Here is a 25,892-nt window from a genome sequence, read left to right as displayed (position 1 = left end):
CCTGCCAGGCTGCTCTGTCCATGGGATTTCCCAGGCAAGAAAACTGGCATGGGTTGCCATTTTCTTCTCCAGGGCATCTTCCTGTCCGAGGGGTCAAACGCAGGTTTCCTGCATTAGCAGGTGAATACTTGACTGACTGAGCCCTCAAAACCCAAGTTTTAGCTTTTCTCAAAAAAAAAAAAAAAAAAAAATCACAAAAAACAAAAGCGGTGCCGTGGAGCCCACATTCCCGCTTGGCAATAACTAGGCACAGCTGTGATACAGCTGTCAGGTCCAGGCAGGCCTGCATCCGTCTTTCCTTCTCCAGGGAATCTTTCCAACCTGGGAACTGAACTCGTGTCTCCTGCATTGGCAGGTGGATTCTTTACCATTGAGCCACCAGATGCTTTTTGTTAGTTTTGGCCTCATCTGTTTCTCAGATATCTGATGATGCTTGTCGGCTCCCATTTTGGGGGAGGGGCGTCAAAAATCAGACTGGAAACTGAGCAGTGGGTGGAGCTTAGTGACTGAGCTTCACTGGCAGGCAGGCAGCAGAGTGCTCAGCTTGGTTGCGGGTTAGAATCAGCTGGGGAGATCTTGAACCGCCTGATACCTGCGCTCGCTGCAAAACAACTAAATCAGACTTGTGGGGGTGGGACCCGGCATTAGTAATTTTTAAAGCACCCCCGTTGATTTCTGTGTGTACCCAACGCTGAGGATCTCTGCTGTGCCTTTCTCTGTGGAAACCGAACATCTGCATCAGTAGGACTTTCTCTTGTGCCAGGTCCCCAGGAAGAATCCTCTAGTCTCCTTCATGGCAGAAAGGAGTCAACTGGGAAAGACCGTGCTCATAACTCCCAGGTGGGAGAGAAGGGGAGGCGAAGGTTGACCTGGAACGTCCCATGAAAAAGAGGCTCTCTCTGGCAACTTGTGTGCCCCTCTAGTGACATGAGAGACTTCCAGATGTGTCCTTCTGTTGTCTTTTTGCTGGGTGGAAAGAGAAAAGAGAGCAATAGGCACCCAGAGTTAATTATCATGACATAAACAAACAAAAAACCCAAGAACTTTTCAATACCGGGGAAAACAGCAGGAGTCAAACAAGATCTTCTGGGGAACAGGGGGAGGCTGAGGTGCCTTGCACCGCTTTACGGGCTCTGAGCCCAAGGCCACAGGTTTATTTATTTATCTTTGTGCTGGGTCTTCGCGGCTGCGCTGGCGCCTCTCCAGTTGTGCTCAGGCTTCTCATTGCAGTGGCGTCTCTTGTGCCGCACGGACTCTAGGGCCCGCGGGCTTCAGTAATTGTGGACCTTAGAGCACAGGCTCAGTGGTTGTGGCGCTCTGGCTTAGTTGCCCCACAACATGTGGGATCTTCCTGCACCAGGGATCAAACCCATGCCTGCTGCATTGTCAGGTGGATTCCTTACCACTGAGCCACCAGGGAAGTCCCGGAGTTTTACAAAATAAATCTTTCGTTCTCATCTGCTTGGTTGAGACCTTGTAGGAAGGGGAGATGGGATCGGGGAGGAGAAGACGAGGCATCGCTTCTGGGAAGAGGGGCTGACCCTGAACACAAGGAAGTGTTTGGGGGGAAGCAAAGCCATATTAATGAGAAGAATAACCACACCGGTAGCCAGCTCGCCTCTTCTTCCCCAGACAAGCCGGGTGAACTCTCTAAAGGAAGCTAAGCGTCCTGAACCCCTTCCCACCACACACTGACCCCTCTGAAGACTCTGGGTGTTCTGTGTGGAGAGACAAGCAAATGCCTCTCCTGGGTGCGGGAACCCAAGCTCCGGGCATTTAGCAAATCCGTACAAGACAGGACAGAGTCCAGGCCAACTGTGCAGGACTTCTCAGAGCCCAGGTAAGTCCTTTCTTTTTTTCACGCCAGTAGAAACAGGCTCCAAACAGTCTTTTGTGTTGGAAGAGACACAGGTCTCAGTTCAGGTGATGTGGAAGAAAGAAAAACTTCCTACCTCTAACTTCGGGCAGAGAGGGGGTTTGGACAGAGGCACTCATGCTGGTGTTGGAAACAATTTGCACAAGGTGAGAGTTGTGATTTATGTTTTATTTGGGGGCAAAATGAGGACTGCAACCCAGGAGACATGCTTCAGATAGCTCTGAGAAACTGCTCCAAGGAGGCGAGGGAGGAGCTAGTACATATAGGAGCTTTGCAACCAAGTGCAGGTAGTCTGAACATCAGAAGATCACCATTAATTAAAGAGACCAGATATGTCAAGTTAAGGAATTTAGCGCTTTTTCTGTGTATGCGAAGATGTAGTCTGGGCTCACTGAAATCTTTCCTTTCATATGCATCTCGGCTATTTGGGACCAATATCTCATGCTTTCGCATCCTGCCTGGGGACAAGCAAGATGAATTAAAAAAGGGTTATGTGGCATCTATGCAAACACTAGAGGAAAGAAAGACAGCAGCAGAATCCATTCAGGTAGAGAAGTTAAAGAAGAGCCCACAGTGTCCTTAATTATTTTGTATTGAAGTGAAATAATCTCAGTAAAACAAGACCTTAAAGATGAGAAGAAGAGACAAGACTTCAGCCAAAAGGGAGATTGCAAAGCTAAGGGACCAAATTGAATATCAGGATGACAATTTCTGAGCTAAGAAATTAGAAAAGCAATAGAATGATGATTGCAGTTGAGGGCCGACTCAGAGACATTGAGGAAAGCCCTGCATGATCTCAGAGAATGCAAAAGGGAAAAGGAGAGATTATAGGTAATAGACAAGGTAAAATGAATTTAGAGGACCCAGAAGACATTTGTGGGCTTCCCAGGTGGGGCTAGTGGTAAAGAACCCGCCTGCCAATGCAGGAGACGTCAGAGATGTAGGTTTGATCCCTGGGTGGGGAAGATCCCCTGGAGGAGGGCATGGCAACCCACTTCAGTATTCTTGCCTGGAGAATCCCAGGGACAGAGGAGCCTGGTGGGCTACAGTCCATGGGGTCGCAAAGAGTCAGACACAAATGAAGGGACTTAGCACAGCACAAGGACATTTGGTGACTGAGAAATAGAGAATTCAACAAACAGAATGTATAATGTGTTTAGTGATATGAGTGAATCTTCCTTAAATGAAGGAAGAACTGAACCCACAGCTCAGAAGGCACTGTCTGAAAACTCCCAGGCTGACTGACAGACGCACAGGCATAATTGTGTGTGTTGCCAGGTGGGGGCGGGGGGGTAGTTATAAGTTTGAAACAGTTCCAGACACACAAGAACACTTCAGAATGAAAAAGAACTCTTGTTTTAAATATTTTACCACATTGCCTTGATCACATGCTTCTCTATCCATCCATCAATTCACCTTATTTTCTAATATATTTCCAAGTAAGTTACAGGTGTCAGTACACTTTACCCAATGCAATTCAGAATGCTTAATCATGAGAATTCAATCTTTGTGTACATTGCTTTGAAGTAAAATTAACATACAATGAAATGCTCAGATCTTTAGATACTATTTGTTGAGTTTGGACAAACGCATAAACCTTTAGCAAGATACAGTTAGAGTATTTCCATCACCCTAGAATGTTCCCTCCGGTCTTTATCGATCTCTGTTCACCCAAACTGGAGTGGCAGAAGGCGGGGCTCCATGTTCCCTGAGCACAGAGGATGCTCTCAGCTAGACCAGGGTGCAGCCAGGCCTCTCTGGACTCAGCGCCGCTGGGGAGGGCTCAGGCCTCGGCCAGTTGCTGCAGTACAGAGAGGGACCCGTACAGGGCAGACAGGGGCTTCTTGGCCTCCAGGTCCCAAGTCCCCTTGGGGTTGTCGGGTGCCACCCTCAGGCCGCACTCCTGCAGCAGGCCAAAGGTGACGGCCAACCCCTCTTCCTGCAGCGAGGCGAGGAGCTTGGGATCCAGGGTGAAGGGAATATTCCAGGGGTACCGGAAGTTGGGCTCCAGGATGCTCTCCACCTGGAGGAAACAGGGTCAGTTGTTGCAGGCCAGCCTTTGAGGTCGGGAATCAAGACCTTCTATCCTGAGAGCCAGGCCTCTCGGGGTCATGGGAGAAGGAGAGCGATGGAGTCAAGGGGCCCAGAACTCGGTTATCCTATTCTGACCCGTGGTCAGGGTGAGCTTGGATATGTTTCTGAAAATTGTTGAGCTTTGGTTCTTCAGCTGCCAAATGGTGATACTAGCATCGACGTTGCTAAATAGTGTTATCTGCAATTACATGTTATATGTGTATCTGTGCAATGTGTGCACCTATGTGCATACATCTGTACATATATGTACTTACATATACATATATGTGAAGGAAGATAATTTGCAAATGGTAACCATATGAGAAAAGCGTGAGCCCCCAAACGTGCATTCCTGTGTGGCTCTTTTAGAACAATGGGAACCCTCTGCTGGGGTTGCCATGGAGATGGAGACCCTCCTGAGGTGGACCCCATCCCCTGGGCCTGCTCCCCAGAGGGAGAGGCAGCCAGGGAGTTCCCAGCAGCCACATGGCTCTGTCCCCAGTGCCAGCAGGACCTGTCGTCACCTCTCTTTCCTCAGGATCATTCTTATCCCGGTTCCCTTGCCCTCATCCCAGGACGCTATCCCCTTGGGGGTTGATTTCTCACCAGCTCCCGCTGCTGGGGCAGGATCCTCTTCTCCATGGACCAGGCCAGCAGCTCATGTTGGATGTCACTCAGCACTGGGGACAAGGGGACATTTGGGGAGAGACAGTATGAGGAGTCAGTGCTTTTTTCCCCACTGTGAACTAGGGAACCCCAAGAGAGGGGAACCCTGAGGCAGAGGAATAAAACCCGTTAGGCATGAAGGTCAAGTTCCCTCCTGCTCTTGGGATGGTCTCCAGGATGCTCCGTAACATGGTCCAGACTGGAGCCTGGAATCATCCATACCCAATGATACATTGGATGGACTTGGGCTGGTCTTTCTAGGTCCTGGGCTGGTTCTATATCCTGCGGTGAATTTATCTCACTGAGCCCTTCTGACCTTGCAGAGAGGTATGATGTGAGATGAAGGTCGTTAGAAAGATTTTAGAGAGGTGTGTGCATGTGTGCTAAGTCGCTTCAGTCGTATCCAACTCTTTGTGACCCTATGGACAATAGCCCTCTAGGCTCCTCTGTCCATGAGATTCTTCAGACAAGAATCCTGGAGTGGGTTGCCATGTCTTCCTCCAGGGGATCTTCCCCACCTACATCTCTTATGTCTTCTGCAATAGCAGGCAGGCTCTTTACCACGAGCACCACCTGGGAAGCCCCCATTAGAGAGGTGGCAGATGGCATCTAACCCCTTCCTTTCAGGTCTAGAAGCCAAATTTGTGATGTTTCCACATTTCCCTGAAGTCACTCTTACCCAATAAGGCTTCAAGGAGGTAAATGACGTAGGGTCTTGACTCAAGCCACACATTTCTTGAGTCTTCCCGCATTTCACTTAGGAAGCTGCCTGTATGATCCCAAAGGTTCCCGTCCAGCTGGAGGAGACCCGTATTAGCAGTAAGATAACAACAACAATAATAGTAATAGCAATAGATATTGTGGTACAATCCTGCCAGTATCTTTTGAGCTTACAAGTGATCAACTCAGGTAGGAAGGGAAGGGCTCTTCACCTCCCCCAGGAGATTCCAAGCAGCTGCAGCACCTGGGCTGCAAGCCCTGGACCTGGTCACTGTGCTGGGCCAGTGTCTGGGGTCCCCTCCTCAGCCCTCCTTCCCCAGGTATCTCAGTCGTCGACCTCCTAAACCTGCCTGTTCACAACTCCGATAGGCGTTAGGGAGAGTGGGACCCCCTTCTCACCATGTCTGTGAGGTCCTGCAGAGCCCCTTGGTCCCTGAGCTTGGCCAGGATGGTATGGAAAAGAGCATCTCGAATGTCCCTGGGGAGCTCAGCCACTGCCTGCATTTCCCTAGAAACCTCGTTTTGTAGGGACTTGAAATCTGTCCTCAGCATCAACATCAACCAGAAAGTGGGGGACAATTCTTTGATTAGAAGGTTTGTGGTATGATAAGCTGGGCACCTCCATCCCATTTATCTGCCAACCAAAAGCATTTCTGCGGACGGCATGTTTGAACTCTGAGGATGGAGCTGTCGTAATAGGCTAGAAAGGGGGGCAGTCCTAGTGCTGAGAAGGGGCCGGGGGGTAAGGGGTGGGGGGAGTAGAAGACTGGGAGGCGAGAAGGAGATTCTGGAAAGAGGTCACAGGAAGTGGAAGAAAATGACCAAGCGCTCAGTTCTGGGTCATGTCTAGAACAATATGGATTCTCATGATGGGCTCTAGAGATGAGAATCCCAGGTGCTCTGGGCCCAGTTCCCACATGTGTTGAGTGGGATGTTATGCATATACATGAGTTTACTAAGTAAAATGCTTGGGGGGGGGGTAGCACCTGGCACGCATAGATTACCCATCTCATCGTGGAACTGCCTGTATTATCTGTGACCACAGACACAATCAAGGCATGGTGTTTGGGGGTTCTCTGCTTCTCCTAGGAGACTTCAGGTGGTCTCCAGATGGTCTGCTAAGAGGAAGCAGTCCAGTGAGGCAGGAATTTCTGTTTGGGCCATGGCTGTATCCCCACTGCTCAGAATAATGCCTGTTGCTCGAATAGTTTTCAGCAAGGGTTTCTTGTGTGCATGCATGCATCCGTGAGTGAATGAATGAATGAGTGGGACTGTACAAAGCATCAACTGGGAAGTAGAGCTCAGATTTGTAAGTTGCGTGCACATCACCTTTTGGGCACTTAGCTTTGCAGTTTTCCACCCAGGAAGCCCCAGGTTTCTTCTTCATAAATACTGACCTCGGGAAATGGGTTCCTGTATTCTTCCTGGAAAGAGTCACAAGGGATCATCTCCCTTTCTCATCCCCCAGGTTTACTCTTGAGATGCTTTGGAGGGTCCTGCCCTCAAAACACCTCCTTCCTTTTGTTTAACCTCTTCCTTCCCCCATTCCAGCCCATTCCTCCACCTCCTTGGCCTTCCCAGACCCTTCCCATTCCACAGAAACTAGGGCCAGGCCCCAGGGCAGTGGTGGCAAAGGCAGGGGCCATCTGCCCTGCTCTCCAGACACGTATGTGCCATTAGGACCCCACCCCAATCCCAGCAAACACACTCACCAATTGGGAGGATGGGACGTCTTTTGGTGCCTAGAAGGGAAATTTAATTCCCCATCCAAGAGTTAGTCTGTGAGGACACTCGGTTTCTCTGAACTTCTGCCCCTTACTTCCCTGAACCCCCTGCTTTCTGTCCACCCCTTCCCCTTGCCCAGGGCACCAGAGCCAGCGCCATGGGTAGGCTGTAAGATCATCCACTCACCCATCGCTGATTGCATCTGCCATTTGCCCAGAAAGATAAGCAAAAGGGCTCATTCTCCAAGAGTTAACCTCCCCTCCCCCAAGACACACACACAAACACGCCCCCCCCCCCCCCATTACCCCATTCAAAGGAGAAAAGTGGGTTTCTCTGTGGCCGCAAAGGTCTGTGGCTTGTGAAAGACAGAAAAGATAGCAGGCTATGGAGGAAGGAGGGTCGTTTCCCTCTGGGTCTGCCTTGCAGATTAACACCTGGGCTAAACACCTTGCACTGCTCTTATTAGCATCCAGAGAGGGTCAGGGCTCAGCAGGGCCTGGGGGCTTGGCAGAGAACCTGCCCTGCTGAGGAACTCACCTTCAGAAAAGGCTTTCTGCTTGTTGTCATCTGAGATGAAAAGAATTTCTGGATGGGGAAGAAGGCAGGTCAGGAGAGCCCAGGTTATTCCTGGTGGAGGGGTCCGATCCCATTTTCCCGGCTCTAAAATGACTCGCTCACCTACTGACGTCCGCAGCTCCTGCATTTTCACTGGAAGAAGAAACAGATGTGCTCACTCAGTTGCCTTTTCTCCCTTCCCGTCCCTTCTCCCTCCTCCTCCCAGCCTCTCTAACTCCTCCCTGTCCCCCCTTATTTCTCACCTCTCAGCTGACACAATGCCTGGAGACAGGGAACCTTGGCAAGTACCGCCCCCCACCAACTTCCCCCTCCCCAGGACTCTGCTTCAGGATTCAGAAGAGAGAGGTGGCTGTCTCTGGGGCCAAGGGGCCTGTGTCTGGGTCAAGGGCAGGGGGAGAAACAAAGAGGTGGTGGAGGACCTGGCTGGAGGGGTCTTTCCTGTGGGACTGAGTGCCTCGCAGGGCTGCTGCAGCGTCCAGCCCCAGGTCTAGACAGAGACCCCGCCCAACTCAGGAACTCACTTTCTGGGAAGGTTTTCTGCTTGTCGTCATCTGAGATGAGAAGAATGGCTGCAAGGGGAAGAAGCCAGGTCAGGAGAGCCCAGGTTATTCCTGCTGGATCCTTTCACACGCCTGCACCCATAGCCCTCTCCCTTCACCCTCCGGCCTGAATGGTGCAGGGAGGCCCCGTACGCCCCCTCGTGGTCAGGGCACGACTTGCAGGCAGGGCTGTAACACTCCTGAGTCCCGCTGACTTCGGTTCCCACCGGCTAACACTTAGAAAACATATTTTTGAAAATGAGGCTTCTTCTCATCCCCTCCTAAATAAATAACACTTTGTCATTCCCCATGCTTGTTAATAACACTACCATCTCCTGATGCCCTCTGCACAGTCTCTGGTCTCTTTCTAAATTAGCTGTGAATCCCATCTTTGTCTCTACTCTCAGTAGGACTGGCCCTTTTTCTGGAAGCTGAGGTCCTCTGACCCCATGAGACTGGAGAGCTCAGTTCCTTTCTACTGCTATCGACAGGCGGTGACTGATGCCAGGACCTGGCCTTGATGAGATGTTACAGTCAGGGTGCTATAGGGGTGTGTGTGTGTGTGTGTGTGTGTGTGTTGAGGGCACCTTTTCCCCTTGGACCTCAGCTGAGTCAGGACGGCCTCTGTGTGTGTGTGTGCATGTGTGTGTGTGTGTGTGTGTGTGGAGGGCACCTTTTCCCCTTGGACCTCAGCTGAGTCAGGACGGCCTCTAGCTGGGTCTCAGCATTTGGGAGGGGAGAGAGGGGACGCCAAGCACGCTGAGCTGTGTTCTCAGCGCTCACTGTTCCTCCTGGGTGTGTGGTTGCTGTTTGACGACACTGGTTCACGGATGTCGAGTCAGAACCCAAAGCGAGGGTGTGTGTATTGGGGGCTGTGCATTTTGAGGCTGGTGAGGGAAAAACGTATTAATAGATGAATTCCTGTGTTCCTTTGTTGGGGCTTCCCTGGTCGCTCAGATGGTAGAGAATCTGCCTGCAGTGCAGGGAGACCCGGGTTCAATCCCTGTGTTGGGAAGATCGCCTGGAGGAGGAAATGGCCTTACATCTGCAGTTCTGTTTATGACGAGCCATTGTGTTATGAGCTTTGCCTGGGCTTATGGGGCTCTGAGGCTCCCCCAGGTGAGCTGCCGAGAGCGGCAGGGCCTTGAATGCAGGGTCAGGATCAGGGCTGCTCTTTGCCTGGTGCTAAAGACACCCTGCGTTGGGCCCCTGCTGTGTCCATCTCTGCGTGGGACACTGCCTCTGGATCTCTGTGTGGTCATAGTTCGGTCTTGCGGGCTTGGAGGTGGCTGTGGGAGGCTGAGAAGTTGTGCTCCTCCCCTCCCCCAGCAGGGAGGGAAGCCAGGGTGGCCTCTGGGTGGTCTCCCACTCCCCCCACCCCTTTCAGTCCCTGCTCACCTCGGCCATCCTCCCGGAACACCAGCTGCTTCTTCTTATAGGCCATCACGGTGCCCTGGGGCACAGTCATTGTCCTTTCCCTCACTTTGAGACCCGATCCCTCTGCTGTGCTCTGGGGAGAGAAGCCAGGCAATACGGTTATGTGTGCGTGAGCTTCTAGAAGCTCACGAGCCGAGGACCCAGCAGCCTCCTGCCTTCCCACTCCCCATCCTGGTCCTGATTTCCAGTTACCCATTTTTTTTTAAATCTTCTTTGGTCAAGTATTTACCTTCACGTCTCTCAATGTCATGCCTTTATTGCATGTATTTGAGCGCCCTGTGGACCAGTCAAGCTAACGCATAAAACTAACCATTACGTGGAGTTATTCTTGTATTCTAGGAGACCTGAACGACGATGAACATATATCCTCATATGACCTGGATGAGTGGGATGGTGGGGGGCTGGGAGGGAGGCTCACGAGGGAGGGGATACATGTGTACATGGCCAATCCAGTTCACTGTACAGCAGAAACTAACACAACAATGTAAAGCAATTACACGCCAGTAAAAAAATGTATCATCATAAGCTCTTTGTCGATGCTATTATTTTAATTATTTTGGATCAGGGAGCTGTTCCTCAGAAACACACACAATGTCCTCAGGCAGCCTCATGAGTCACTGGCTCTCCAGAATCTGCTCTGTGCTTTGATCCCCCAGGATGCCTCCTACCCTTGAGTTCCTGCGAGAGTCCAGTGTAGACTGATGCCACAGGGGGCTCTGACATATCGAAACACAGGCGGTACCAGGCAACACGGATGCGGCCATGAACCAGGCTGAGAAGCAAGCTGTTTTAGCAGCATCTCGGCCCAGGAGCTGATATTTAGAAGCTTGCTGGGCCCTGTGAGAGTCGTCCTATGTGAAAGGATGCTGGGTTTTCTCCTGTTCTCGCAGAGTCCAGGTGCCCAGCCCAAGCAGATGGAGACCCAAAGCTGAGCATCAAAATGTCCTTCAGATTGGAGCCATGTTTTATTTATTTCAGGATTCTTTGGAATCAAATGATGCAGCTGGGATCTGGCCTCCCCCAGGACAAATTAACCAATTTGGGGGAAGTTAGTTCATATTTCAGGCTATTTTTTTTTCCCCTTTTTAGTTCCTAAATCTCTTACATGAGGACAACTTACACACATATGTTGCATAGAAAACATGTTATAACACACACGCAATTTCTTTATCCGCGAATCCTAGCTGATATTGCATACATATTTGATATATTAATTTGTCTAAATCAATTTAAAAGATTATAATTGGCCATTGTGAGTGAGTTGTGTACATCATATGTGCTTGAATGTATTTAAATCTGAATCTATAAACTTTCTGCTTCAGGTATCACAGTATTTAGGGTGTTTTAACTGACAAAGTTTTATTTTGTGTTAATGATTCCTTTGGCTTCTCAGGTGGCTCAGTGATAAAGAACCTGCCTGCAATGCAAGAAACACAGATTCAATCCCTGACTGGATTGGGAAGATCCCCTGGAGAAAGAAATGGTGACCCACTCCAGTATTCTTGCCTGAGAAATCTTATGGACAGAGGAGCCTGGCAGGCTACAGTCCATAGGTCTCAGAGCCGGACATGAGTTGGCGACTAAACAATAATTCCTTGTTTCCTCTAGCAAACTACACAAGAATATAGTACAGTGACTACATTTTAGTAATTTCAAGGATCTATCATTTGCCCAAAGCAAAATATAATCTCAAATAATTAAATCTATTGCCCATTTTACCACTACGGAATAATCCCATGTACTGAAATACTAAAGGGAGGATGTTAGATGGACTCTCAGGTCAGGGGTCAGGCTTCCTCAGCACATGCAAAGTGGGGAGTAATGACCCCACTCACCCCACCCCCTGAAAGCAGGTCCTAAGAGGGCCCAGAGTCCCTGGGAAGGGACGCTGGGCTGGCTGTGCTCTTGGGGCCCTACCCCACTTCAGGACAACACGATACCTTGGCATAAAAACTCCAAGGGACAGAGAATGTGCCCGTGGCAGCCACGCTGCTGCTGTCCTGAAGGACGGTTCCGTTGGTCAGTTTCACAGCCTCTGTCACCACATACAGGTTGTCCCCTCTGGTCCGGCACTCCTTCAGAAATGATGGCTCTTGATCCAACACTTTCCTAGGAGACATAAAGGAGGAGGAGGGTCAGAGTGCGAAAGAGATGGCTTCTCAGGTTCCTCCTCTCCTTAGGACCTGAAGGGTGCAGAGCCTGTGTAGAGCCCTAAACGGTGGGAAGGATGTCTCTGGTATGCATGATGGAGAGGCCCCCTTCTCTTATGGAGGGATGGGTATGAGAGTATGCAAGCCACCTTCTTAAGGCTTTCCAAAATTATGTTATTTCTTTCAGAGGGCTGTTTATAGATCTCCAGCCCTGGGGCCTCTGACCAGAAGATCCAGAAGTAGATAAGTCTAGATGGTGGAAAACAGTCCTTAGGAGATCCTGCTGTCAAACCTGGGGACCTCCACACCTATCCTTGTCCAGAGACATAGTCAGGTGGGATGTGGAGCACACAGATAAAGTATGATGACGCTGGGAGGATTTTAGATGATTTTTTTTCTTGACTAGTATGGGTGGGTGTTTATGGACTGAACATCCTTGGTAGGTGGGTAGGCCTGGCTTGAAGATATAAGTTTGGGTGGGAGATGTGAGCGGTGTGAAGTTCTGAAGATAAATTTCATCTCCATTTCATTTCTGAGACTCATCTCTGATTCCACTCAAGGCCCCTGCTGGAGTTGGTGCCCTGGATACCAGCCGTGTGGAAGCCTGAGAAACTCTTAGATTGCTTTTCAGTGGAGGGGGTCACTGAGGATCCAGGGCTGAGCCTTCCCATGGCCCTTGGAGTGCAGTTCAAGCCACTTATTTTTCAGTTGCTAAGTCATGTCTGACTCTTTGAGATCCCATGATCTACAGCTTGCCAGGCTCTTCTGTATTCCACTATCTCCCGGAGTTTGCTCAAATTCTTGTCCATTGAGTCGGTGATGCTCTCTAACCATCTCATCCTCTGCCGCCCCCTTCTCCTTCTGCCTTCAATCTTTCCCAGCATCAGGGTCTTTTCCAATGAGCTGGCTCTTCGCATCAGGTGGTCAAAATATTGGAGCTTTAGCAAGAGTCCTTCTGATGAATATTCACGGTTGATTTCCTTTAGGATTGACTGGTTTGATCTCCTTGTAGTCGAAGAGACTGGCAAGAGTCTTCTCTAGCATGACGATTCGAAAGCATCAATTCTTCGGCAGTCAGCCTTCTTTATGGTCCAACTCTTACATCCATATGTGACTACCGGAAAACCATAGCTTTGACTAGATGAACTTTTTCGGCAAAGTGATGTCTCTGCTTTTGAACATACTGTCTAGGTTTGTCATTGCTTTCCTTCTAAGAAGCAGTCATCTTTTAATTTCATGGCTGCAGTCACTGTCCTCAGTAATTTTGGAGCCCAGGAAAATATCTGTCACTGTTTCCATTTTCCCCCCTTCTTTTTGCCATGAAGTGATAGGATCGGATGTCATGATCTTAGTTTTTTTTTTAATGTTGAGTTTCAAGTCAGCTTTTTCACTCTGCTCTCAAGCTGCTTATCTGGTGTCTAAGGACTGTGTTATCTGATATCTACTTACTTCCTGAGCCTCATTTTCCGTCACCTTCATCTTGGTTGGCTAAGCTGCAGCTTCCCCCCTCCAACATCTTGACAATACCCACTTCTGCCCTGCCTCATTGCCTTTAACCCCTCCTCTGGATCCCTTTCATCCCGCTCTTCCTTGCTTCTTTTATTCTTTAGGTCTGAACTCAGCCCCTCTGAGACCTAAACAGACCACCCTCCCTCCAGGCATTCTCTGTTACTTCTTCCTGTCTTACCTTCAGAGCCCCCATCACAAACTGTGATTACCTTTGTAGTTGAAACACATTGCAGCGTCCACATCCCATTTATTAAAAACCTAACTGCCTTTTTATATTTAAAGCTTTGATCTCAGACTTATCTTACTTGAAACTAGCTGATACAATTTATTCTAGAAATTTTTCTCTTTATTCATCAAGGAGAAAAATGGTTTTTATTTTCTTAGCTCCAGAAACCCAGATATTTTCCTGCAAGACAGTCTTTGCAGATGCTATTTCCAGTTAGGGCTGGCAAGACACAAGGAAGACAGAAATCGGGCAATGCCCTGTCAAAGTGACTTCTGTTGAGTTTCTAGTTGCTTCCTTAACGTGGGCTCCCACCTTTGTTGCCTTCATAAAAATCTATTTAAACTGGCATCTCAGTTTTTAAAAGGCATAAAGACTTAAGTTCTTTGTTAAGTTCTTAGAGATTCATTGGCTATCCATCTTTGCCTATATGCATGGAGGTAAATTAAATCACTGGACACTTGCAGAGTTTAATTAAACAGTCTCAGAGTCTTTGTCTCATTTAAATTAATATTTTATTAATTTATTTTTTATTGATTATTTCCTCACTCCCTGTACTTTGCCTGTCTACACTAATTAAAAGTGGCTTTCAGTTCAGTTCAGTCGCTCAGTCGTGTCCGACTCTTTGCAACCCCATGAACCGCACCATGGAGTCCATCACCGACTCCCGGAGTTCATTCAAACTCATGTCCATTGAGTCGGTGATGCCATCTAACCATCTCATCCTCTGTCGTCCCCTTCTCCTCCTGCCTTCAATCTTTCCCAACATCAGGGTCTTTTCCAATGAGTCAACTCTTTGCATCAGGTGGCCAAAATATTGGAGTTTCAGCTTTAACATCAATCCTTCCAATGAACACCCAGGACTGATTTCCTCTAGGATGGACTGGTTGGATCTTCTTGCAGTCCAAGGGACTCTCAAGAGCCTTCTAAGCATCAGTTCTTCAGTGCTCAGTTTTCTTTATAGTCCAACTCTCACATCCATACATGACCACTGGAAAAACCATAGCCTTGACTAGACCTTTGTTGGCAAAGTCATGTCTCTGCTTTTTAATATGCTATCTAGGTTGGTCATAACTTTCCTTCCAAGGAGTAAGCATCTTTTGATTTCATGGCTGCAGTCACCATCTGCAGTGATTTTGGAGCCCCAAAAAATAAAGTCTGACACTGTTTTCACTGTTTCCCCATCTATTTCCCATGAAGTGATGGGACCAGATGCCATGATCTTAGTTTTCTGAATGTTGAGCTTTAAGCCAACTTTTTCACTCTCCTCTTTCACTTTCATCAAGAGGCTTTCTAGTTCCTCTTCACTTTCTGCCATAAGGGTGGTGTCATCTGCATATCTGAGGTTACTAATATTTCTCCCGGCAATCTTGATTCCAGCTTGTGCTTCCTCCAGTCCAGCGTTTCTCATGATGTTCTCTGTATATAAGTTAAATAAGCAGGGTGACAATATACAGCCTTGACGTACTCCTTTTCCTATTTGGAACCAGTCTGTTGTTCCATGTCCAGTTCTAACCGTTGCTTCCTGACCTGCATACAGGTTTCTCAAGATAGGGCAGAGATATTTATATCGTGTTATTATTCAATGCCCAGCACATAATAGCACAGTAATGGGTAACTACTGTTTTAATAAGTGTGTATAAGATAATGACTATTAGTTGCATGAATGAATGAATGCATGAATATCTAAGAAGAGCAGCATGATATGGGATGTCATTTTCTTCATTCTGAACCTCAGCAACAAGCTCTGTTAGATGCCTCCTTGCCCACGAGGAGAGCCCTTGGGGCTCCCCGACCCGTTTTTCCTCTGCCCTGGCCTCACCTCTTCTGGAGGTCTTCCAAGTCCCATGGTGAGATGGTAACAGACTGAACCTCCAGGGAGCATTCACAGGACTGGGTAGCCTTCCCTGACACACTCACTTCTAGCCCAGCAGTCACATCCACCTCAGCTGCCCCCTTCCAGACCGTTTTGTCAATTAAGACGAATTTTTCTGTCAGTACAGGCTCTGGGGATAGAAAAAAATGACCTTAGTTTTAGCCAAGAATTCACTCTGGAACAGCTGGTGTGGGAAATAGAATAACTAAGTCCTCTTTTTATCCTAATCTTCTTTAAAAAATATATATATATATATATATATATATATATATATTTTGTGAATTTTTATTAGCCACTCCCCATCAGAGATTGAACTCGAGTTTTCTGCAGTGGAAGTGCAGAGTCTTAACCACTGGACCACCAGGGAAGTCCCTACCCCATCCCTCTTACTCATGTAAATCTCAGTGGAGAAGCCAGCTGATCAGTTAAAGTTTTAAATGTAAATTACTGCTGAGGACAAGCAATCCATCTCCTCAGGGGTTGGATAGCAAGGGAAGATGTCCTGATTCCAAGAAAGGATGATGTCATTTGCACGCAGGTCCAGGAGAGCCCGAGCATCCTCTCTCCAGGCACTGCATCAGCCCCATGGGGCAGCACACCGAGCAGAAGATGTTTGGGGTTTAGAGCCAGGCAGACCTGATTTGGATTCCAGTTCTACCAGTTCCCACAGGTATTTTGTAAGTTTCAATTTGAAAGTGAAAGGAAAGTCGCTCAGTCATGTCTGACTCTTTGCAACCCCACGGACTGTAGCCTACCTGGTTCCTCCGTCCATGGGATTTTCCATGGCAAGAGTAGTGGAGTGGGGTGCCATTGCCTTCTCCAGGGGATCTTCCCCACCCAGGGATCAAATCCCAGTCTCCCACATTGCAGGGAGCCGGTTTTACCGGGGAAGTAAGTTTCAATTTATTCTTATGCAAATGGAGCTATTAATCCCAATTTGAGAGGCTGCTGTAAGGATTCAGTGTGCTAAAAAATGTGCCTGGGTCCAGATAATTAGATTCTCAAAGAAGCGTGGCTCCTTGCCCTGTGCCTTGAGGCAAGGCTGCTTTGGTATCTACCTGTGCAGGTGTCTTAGGGGTTTCTTGGGTGCTCGACTGTGAGCACCCTTGTGTCTCACTCCTCGCCTCCCTCACCCCCGGTGGACACTACCTGGGACTGAAGGGCTTGGCTCCAGGATGTCCATGAGGGTGTGGTCAACTGGAACATCAGGTTGCTCCCAGAACTGAGAGAGGGTCCTCCTCTTCTTCCGCAGTAGCTTCAGCTGACAGAATTTGTGGGCACTCAGCGGGTTTTGGACGGGCCTGAAGTCTTTGCCGCCAAGCTCTTTGACCAAATTCTTGCTAGTACGCTCAAACAGGGAGGGCATGATGCTAGGAGTGCAGAGGGGAGTACACAGTTCATTTGGGAGAAAGGGGGCAACCTCTGATAGATCCTTGATGTTTTTCCCCAAAGGAACGGATATGATAGGAGATGAATTTAGGTCTTAAACCAGACACAGAAGGGCAACTGCTACAAAATCTTATTTGTATGTGAATTTTAAATAGCTAAACTCGTGGAAGAAGCAGAGTATGATGGTGTCCAGGCATTGGGGGTGGGGGGGAATGGAGTGATATTGGTCAAAGTGTTCGAAGTTTCACTTATACTGGATGAAAAAAACATGGAGATCTAATGTACAGAATGATGACTATATAGTTAACACTGTTGTACTGTATACTTGAAATATGCTGAGCTCGTATATTAAGTGTTCTCATCACACACACACAAGAGGGAGTATGTGAGGTGGTCAAAGTAGAAAGTATTAGGTGCTCAGTCGTGTCCGACTCTTTGCGACCCCATGGCTTGTAGCCCACCAGGTTCCTCTGTCCATGGAATTCTCCAGGCAAGAGTACTGGAGTGGGTTTCCATTCCCTTCTCCAGGGGATCTTCCCAATCCAGGCATCGAACCTGGGTCTCCTGCATCACAGGCAGATTCTTTATTGTCTGAGTCACCAAGGAAGCCCATGTGAGGTGGTGGATATGTTTATTAGCTTTATTATGGTGACCATTTTACATTGTATATATGTACATCAAAATATCAAGTTATAAACCTTAAATATATAGAATTTTTGTCATTTATACCTCAATAGATTTGAACAAAGGATTAAACAGATTTATAAAAAAGCACAAAAAGGAAGTAAATCCTAGGCAATAATGTAGATTGGAGCTCAGAGCCAAGAACTGCCCTGGAGATCCAAGTGTTTGAATTATCTGTGTGTACGTGGTAACTGAAACCATTTACCACTTCCTGGTATGGTACTTACTTACCACTTACTACCAGTGTAGTAAGGATGTGTGTGTGCATGCTCAGTTGTGTCTGACTCTTTGTGACCCCACGGACTGTAGCCCACCAGGCTCCTCTGTCCATGGGATTCTCCAGGCAAGAATACTGGAGTGGGTTGCCTTGCCCTCCTCCAGGGGATCTTCCTAACCCAGAGGCAGAACCCAAGTCTCCTGCATTGCCAGGCAGATTCTTAACTGCTCAGCCACTAGGGAAGCCCAGTAACGATGCAGACATGAATAAACAGTTAATAGTTGGGTAGGCAAAAATGTGAAGTGCATGTTTCAGACCACATCAAATGAGAGCAATTCAGTGCTCTCTCTTGGGGAAATAGGAACAAGATTTTCCAGTTATATAGAATTCACTTTTGAACACTCATTGAGTGTTGAATATAGACAGAATTTTCAACAATTCAAATAAAATCCCTGATGTGACTTTCCGTTTTGTCTAGTGTGGGCCCTGGAAGGCGTCAATGGACAACAGAGAAACACAAGAACGAAAAGGGTTCTCTCAGCCTGGGCCTGGATAAAGATGTATCAGAGATACATCCCTGAGCCTTACGTGCTTGGAGATTGTTATCAGGAGTTCTCCTTTGCTAATGAGAACTTTAGAGGAAGCAGTACCTTCTCTGGGGGTCACATTGTGCTGTGCTGAGTCACTCAGTCATGTCCGACTCTTTGTAACCCCATGGACTGTAACCCGCCAGGCTCCTCTGTCCATGGGATTCTCCAGGCAAGAATACTGGAGGGGAGTTGCCATGCCCTCCCCCAGGGGGTCTTCCTGACCCAGAGATCGAACCCATGTCTCCCGCATTGCAGGCGGATTCCTTACCATCTGAAAAACCTGAACAAATTCTGAAATGAACAAATTTCATTTCAGAAATCTACCCTGAACATTTCTGTCTCTGGCCAGAATATAATATCTTCTCTTCTTGTTCATCCCATGTCTCCAGTTAGAACTTACCAGACTGTGTATTGTTTTGCCTTGTAGAAAATATTCCAGTTGAGTAGGGTCCCTTCAGACCTCCTGATGTCAAACAGAGTTTGACAAACTTCAGAGAGTAGATACACGTGACTCTACTCACTATTTTCTCTCCACCAGTAAGTCTCTGACTCAATTTCCAATGCAAAATCCTAGAAAGACAAGCATACAATGGGCCGTCTTCTCTTCCAGGAGACCAGGGCCAGAGCTGAATTCTGGATCATGGAATCTTACCTTCTTAAGTCCTTATCAGCCAAAAGTCTGTGAAGTAGAATCGGGCAGTGCTTGGTTCTATATTTATTAGGCTGTCTTGGAGCAGATTGGACAGAGATGTTGGGAAGCAAAGCTCTTTTCCTGGCACAAAGAGAACTGGTTCAACAGGTCTTTGATTTACACATTTATTAGTCTTTGTGGCTGTAATAACACACCTGGCTCACGTTTTATCTTAAGTGTGCTGTGTGTAAACTGCAATCCTGGATCAGCAAGGAAGGGCCAAGAGTAATCTTGATTTACTCAAGATTTCAGAGGGGGACGAGGTGGGGTAGGGGCATTGTACAACACAGGTTAGTTTCTTGAAAATTCTCCATTAGTCATCTTTTCAGCTTAGCCTTTTCAGAGGTTTTCATGGCGATCTTTCCTCTCAGCCCCTCCTTCTTCCCCCTGACTCACGCCTGTGTCTCTGTCTCTCCCATTCCTATTTCTCCTCTCCTGGTCAAGGTCTTGCATGTTTCTGCCATTTCGCTTCTTGGTCTCTGCTCTTTCGCACATTCTCTCTTCCCTTTCTTTTCCAGGGCAACCTGAGCTTCTCAAAGCCCTCCCTCACTGAGCTACTCAGTCAGCAAACAGCTGCTACACGCCAGCTACAATTTCTAGTCTCTGGGTCTACATTTTCTTACATACTGTCTGGACTCCAGTGTTAGGGATACAGAGGTTAGTAAGACAGAGTGCCTGACTCTAAACACTTACCTTTACTGTGGGGGAGACAGACAATACCCATTTTAATATTGGCGAAGTAAAGAAGATGGAGAATAAGCGTGTCCTCACAAGGGCACTGAGAACACGTCTGTGGACAAGTGCGTGTGTGGTTTATGCTGAGTTTGCAGGCCGGCTCCCCTCTGTTTGCCGGGATTCACGGTCCCTCCATCTCGCCTTCTTGACTCTTCAACATCTACTTTTCCTTAACGTTGTGTGCTTACCTCACTCCTTTGCCAGGATCGCCCAAACAACCCATCTTGGAGTTACCTTTCTGATGTATACTTTGCACTTTCCCGGTTCTTTCCAAGTGTCACAGTTAAGAAGCCAGGGTGGGCACTTAGGCAAAGCCCTCTTTTTGTCGTTGTTGGTTCTGCCTTCACAGTAGGCCTGGACCTGAAACAGGAGGGGAGGGGCCAGGGCACAGCCTTTGAAAGAATGACCTAGCCATAGGACACGACATGAACCGGTGAGAATCAACTAGGTCCAAGGAGGTGGAAGAGACTGCCGCTAGCCTCAGTATATGCTCCTTGTAGGGGATCAGCAAGCTAAAGGACACACCTACAGGTGCCATGGTAGTTCCAAGTCCGATCATAAAAGGTCAACCAGTGGGCGGTGGACAATTCCTGGAAATCCCCAGCCTTTCCTCCCAAACAGTTGGACTACTTCTCCCACTCATTAGCCTACGAAATTACCCACTGACACAAGATGGCCCGCACTGCGAGCGGCGTGTGCTCCTCCCTTAATCCACGTCTTACCTGTCATCTGTTTCTCACTGACTTCCTCATCAGGAACCTGAGCTTGAGTCCTGAGGCCAGACGTGTGATCTCAGTTAAAAGACCACAGGCTCAAGTCCCAGTCTGGGACGCACGGGTTCCAATCTGCTCTCTTGGTACCAGTTTCTGTGCTGAACTCTGGCCCGGTGACCATCACCTCTCGCCTGCATCCACGTAATCCTCTCCCAACCAGACTTCCTACTTTGGCCCTTACCGTGTCTGTTGTCAACATAACAACCACAGGTGTCTTTGCAAAAGATGCAGCAATTTTATTTTACTCTTTATTCTGCTTTACTCTTTATTTTACTCTTGAGCTCAAGCCCTTCCATAGCTGCCAATCCTACTTCAAGTCCAAACCAAGTCGTACGAATGACTAAGTGCAGGCTGCACCAACTTGTTCTCACTCTGATGAATCCTCACACTTGCTCTTCCACTTTCACGCCAACTATTTCTTCCTTTAGAGTCTTTGCACTTGCTTATTCCTTTGCCTGGACTACCTCCCCTTGCAATGTCTGTACGGTCCACTTCCCATCTTATAACTGTTTAAGTCTTTGTTCAAAAGTCCCTTCTCAGTGAGGCCTTCCCGGTCAAATTGCCAAGACCACCATCACCCCTCCCGCTGCTCATGGATGTCTACCGTTCCTAGCCCTCTATCTGGCCCCGCAGTGGATGATAGTTCTGAGCCTCCCTTGGGTCTTCAGAGCATCCATGGGTGGGAGTTCAGGAGATACACGGGCTTTCCAGTTGGCCCCAAATGGAGGTCAGTGTTCAGCAGGGCCTGCAGTCTGGGCAGATAACCCCCCAGCCCTGAAACTCGCCTCTCTACAAAGGTGAGTTCTACCTCTCATAATCTGAGACGAGAAGAATGGCCAGATGGTGAAGAAGCCAGGTTACTCCTGCTGGGTCCTTTCACGTCCCTGTCCCTCAGTGTCCCACTTCCCCCTCACCCCCCTTCCCCCCCAACTCCACCCCAGGCCCGATGCAGAAGCTTTTCTCAGTGTGGCCTGGGAACCCCTGGCATCAGAATCCCCTGGAATGATCATTCAGACTCAGAATTGCTGACCGTACACTGGCTTCCCTGGTGCTCAGATGGTAAAGAATCTGCCTGCAATGCGGGAGGCCCAGGTTCGACTGGTGGGTCGGGAAGGTTCCCCTGGAGAAGGAAATCGCAACCCACTCCAGTATTCTTGCCTGGGAAATCCCACGGACAGAGGAGCCTGGCAGGCTACAGTCCATGGGGTCGCAAAAGAGTTGGACATGACTGAGCGACTAACACTTTTCACTGAATCAGACTTTCTGAAGAGGAAGCTGGGGCCTCTATTTGAGTTCACATTTTATTTTTTCCCTAGCTTTATTGAGATATGGACCTATAACATACACATGGCTAAGGTGTCCAATGTGATGATTTGATGCATGTATATGTTGCAAAATGGTTACCACAATTAGGTTAGTTTACACTTTCATCCCTCATATAATTACCACTTTTTGTGGTAACGTTTAAGATGTCCACTCTTAACAACTTCAAGTATATAATCTGCTATTGTTTTTGTAATTTTTATGTACTCATTTATTTTTGGCTGTGCTGGGTCTTCCTTGCTGCGTGGGCTTTTCCTTTAGCTGCGGCGATCAGCAGCTACTCGGTCGTTGTGGTATGCGGGGTTCTCTCTGCAGTGGCTTCTCATGGTGCGGCGCGGGCTCCCGAGTGCAGGCTCAGTAGTTGTGGTGCATGGGCTTAGCTGTTCCGCGACACGTGGAATCGTCCCAGACCGAGGATCGAACCTGTGTCCCTTGCATTGTCAGGCAAATTCTTAACCACGGGACCGCCAGGGAAGTCCACTCCAGTATTGTTAATGACAGTTGACGTTAGATTCCCAAGACATATTCATCTTAGAATTTTGTACCCTTTGATGTCTTCCCATTCCCTCCATCCCCCAGGCCTTGGTAACCATCGTTCTGCTCTCTGTGTGTATGACTTTGGCTTTTTTATCTTCCACATGTAAGTGAGATGACACGCTATTTGCCTTTCTCGGCTGGTTTGTCTTGCGTAGCATGACGTCCCTGAGCTCCATCCAGTGTTGCACAAAAGTGGCATGGCGCCTACATGTTAAATAAGCACTTCCAGGGCGATTGTATTCTGTCTTACGTGATATTGGGCTTCCCACGGGGCACCGGTGGTGAAGCATCTGCCAATGCAGGAGACGGAAGGGACGCGGCTTCTATCCCTGGGTCAGGGAGATCTCCTGGAGGAGGAAACGGCAGCCCACTCCAGTATTCTTGCCTGGAGAAGCCCATGGACAGCAAAGCCTGGTGGGCTACAATCCCTAAGATGGCAAAGAGTTAGACATGACTGAAAACATGATATTAGACTGTAACATCATTCAATCTAACATACACATTACACCACCTTTAAAAGGAAAGGAAATCAGTGTTCTAGGGTTGTCTTCTAGGGGTGTCCTCTAGGGTTGTCTTCCTGTTCCCAGTTATCTTACTCTCCTCAAAACTCCTCTGTCACCTATCTGTATCTAGTTCTGCCATCATCCTGGGTGATTTCCAATTTCATGTAAGAAATGTACAGAGGCCCTAGTCTTGCCTAAGACCAAACGTTAAGTGTTTGTCAGAGGATGAGAGCCCATCAAGGAAGCAGATTGGAAATGGTCCCATAAATGGAGACCCCACAGATCACAGCGTGGCAGTGTCTGGGGAGAAGAGGGTTCTAGGAGGGAATGATCAAGTGTGTGTTCCGTGGTGGTGCACTCAGACTGCATTCACTAAAGGACAGACTGCTGTGGGCTGAGGTGTGGGTGCTGGGGAGGGGGTGAGGATGCAGGGTATAGGAAATCCTTAAGGAAGTTTCTATGAGGGGCAGGTGGTTGGGATGAGGGGAGTCACTGGAGGAGGGCACTTGGGTGAAGGGATTTACGAGCTGGCAGAGGCCTGATCTGGTCATCAGGTCCTGGGGAAGCACTCGGGTGACCTGGAGAGGGTGAAGATAAGCTTGTGTCCATCACTTCCCTGGACACCTTTCTCTAATCATCACATCAACTCTGAAGAGAAGGTCTCTTCCACTTTACAGATGGGAAGGCTGTGTAAGAACAAACACAAATTAAAAATAAGCTTATTTCTCCCAGTTGACAGTCAAGGGAAACATTTCCCTCCTCTCCTTTTCCTTAGAATGTTTTAGAAAACTTGGGAGAAAATAAAAAGTCTGCACTTTCTCCTGTCTTGGAAATGTATATAAATTGTTTAGGAAACTCAGCTTTAGGACCCAGGAATGCCTTTCTCTAGGACCTGAGAATTGCTCCTTTAATGTAAACACCTGTATCACCCCTCCCAGTTCTGTGGAAGAGCAGGATCCAAATTCCATGGGTACCTGCTCTAGGGCACAAACTTATTCCCTGTTGTGAAAGGTTTGTTTTTCTTTTGGATGAAAGCCAATTAAGTCACAGGTGTTCACACAATACTAGGTAAAGTCAGGATAAACTACATATGATAAATGGTGGTCTTTTTATTACTTATCTTTCTGGGAGAAATATCAACAACCTCAGATATGCAGATGACACCACCCTTATTAGCAGAAAGCGAAGAGAAACTAAAGAGCTTCTTGATGAAGGTTAAAGAGGAGAGTGAAAAAGCTGGCTTGAAACTCAACATTCAGAAAAAAGAAAATCATGGCATCCTGTCCCATCACTTCATGGCAAATACATGGGAAAAAAGTGGAAACAGTGACAGATTTTATTTTTTTAGGATGCAAAAGCACTGCAGACAGTGACTGCAGCCATGAAATTAAAAGACACTTGCTCCTTGGAAGAAAAGCCATGACAAACCTAGACAGTACATTAAAAATCAGAGACATCACTTGGCCGAGAAAGGTCCATCTAGTCAAAGTTATGGTTTTCTTCCAGTAGTCATGTACAGATGTGAGAGTTGGAGCATAAAGAAGGCTGAGTGTCAAAGAATTGATGCTTTCGAACTGTGGTGTTGGAGAAGACTCTTGAGAGTCCCTTGGACTGCAAGGAGATCCAACGAGTCCATTCTAAAGGAAATCAACCCCAAATATTCATTGAAGGACTGATGCTGAAGCTCTAAGAAAAAAATCTGATGCAAAGAGCCAACTCATTGGAAAAGACCCTGATGCTAGAAAAGATTGAGGGCAAGAGAAGGGGGCAACAGAGGATGAGATAGTTGGATAGCATCACTGACTCAGTTGAGATGAGTTTGAGCGAACTCAGGGAGACAGTGGAGGACAGGGAAGGCTGGTGTGCTGCATGCAATTCATGGGGTGGCAAAGAGTTGGACATGACTTAGTGACTGAACAATCTTGAAAATAAGTACCATGTAATTGGTTATATGGCTTCCCAGGTGGCGCTAGTGGTAAAGAATCCGCCTGCCAATGCAGGAGATACAAGAGACCTGGGTTTGATCCCTGGGTTGGGAAGATCCCCTGGAGGAGGAAATGGCAACCCAGTCCTGTATTCTTGCCTGGGAAATCCCATGGACATTGGAGCCTGGTGGGCTGTAGTCCATGGCGTCACAAAGAGACATGACTGAGCCATGCATACACACGCAATTGGTTGTAACTGCAGGACTGTATGTAAATAAAGGGTGAGGTTTTTTCTGTCTTTGCAGTCTCTTAGTGGATTGCTGATGACATGCACCATATTCTGGTTTAACACTTATTCAATGATAATATTTTTTTTTTTACTACCTTTGTGGACAGATTTTCTAGGTTCGGAGATTTTAATTATATTTCCCCCACAACTGAAACATAGCAAGTGCTATGGCAAATGATTGATCTTTTCTGCCTGTTATTTTCTTTTTTAGTTTGTTATGAGGATGAAATTAGTTCAGATAGGTCCAGGGTTTACTGCATTGCTGCTGCTGCTGCTGCTAAGTCGCTTCAGTCGTGTCCGACTCTGTGTGACCCCATGGACTGCAGCCCACTAGGCTCCTCCATCCATGAGATTTTCCAGGCAAGAGTACTGGAGTGGGGTGCCATTGCCTTCTCCATTGGACCCATTGTAATGTTCCTTCTCTTCACAGAGGCCTAAACTGTGTAAATAAGCAAGCCCCCCACCTAGTGGTCAACACAGGACATGCAGGCACTTCTATGAGGGTTCTTGTTTGGTTAAGTAGTGTCCTTTGGATAAATGTCTATTTATTGGTTTAACAGTTTGATGATGGAATCAATATTTAGAGCAGAGCAAGAGTGGGTAAGGGATCTGACCCAACTGGGTTTGAGTTTCTGGCTTGTGCCCTGGGTTGTGGTAATGCTGTGCTTTGAGAAGTAATGGCTGACAGTCAGGCGGCAGGAGATCTTTTATTAATTTGGTGAAAGTGAAAGTTGCTCAGTCATGTCCGACTCTTTGTGACCCCATGGACTATACAGTCCATGGAATTCTCCAGGCCAGAATACTGGAGTGGGTAGCCTTTCTCTTCTCCAGGGGATCTTCCCAACCCAGGGATCGAACCCAGGTCT

At 47.8% G+C, this 25,892-nt stretch overlaps 1 protein-coding gene across 2 annotated transcripts; it reads right to left on the bottom strand.

The window, feature by feature from the left end:
• Positions 1–3,209: 3,209 nt before the first annotated feature.
• Positions 3,210–19,169, bottom strand: GSDMC (gasdermin C). 2 transcript variants are annotated; one of them, XM_044928825.1, is made up of 15 exons: positions 18,903–19,169; positions 18,651–18,820; positions 16,520–16,631; positions 15,317–15,500; positions 11,553–11,721; positions 9,574–9,685; positions 8,158–8,205; positions 7,739–7,768; positions 7,598–7,645; positions 7,048–7,077; positions 6,733–6,759; positions 5,735–5,874; positions 5,295–5,412; positions 4,556–4,629; positions 3,210–3,899 (listed from the first exon to the last, which is right to left on the bottom strand). In XM_044928825.1, exons 3-15 carry the CDS (start codon positions 16,551–16,553, stop codon positions 3,660–3,662), a joined length of 1,254 nt encoding a protein of 417 aa, XP_044784760.1. In that variant the 5' UTR covers positions 16,554–16,631; positions 18,651–18,820; positions 18,903–19,169; the 3' UTR covers positions 3,210–3,659. The 2 variants fall into 2 exon arrangements, with proteins under 2 accessions (XP_044784760.1, XP_006042923.1); XM_006042861.3 differs by having other exon boundaries at positions 16,520–16,740; positions 18,903–19,168.
• Positions 19,170–25,892: the final 6,723 nt, after the last annotated feature.

The sequence above is a fragment of the Bubalus bubalis genome, chromosome 15 (genome assembly GCF_019923935.1).
Source record: "Bubalus bubalis isolate 160015118507 breed Murrah chromosome 15, NDDB_SH_1, whole genome shotgun sequence".
Taxonomy (NCBI): domain Eukaryota; kingdom Metazoa; phylum Chordata; class Mammalia; order Artiodactyla; family Bovidae; genus Bubalus; species Bubalus bubalis.
This window is presented reverse-complemented; position numbering and strand designations above follow the sequence as displayed.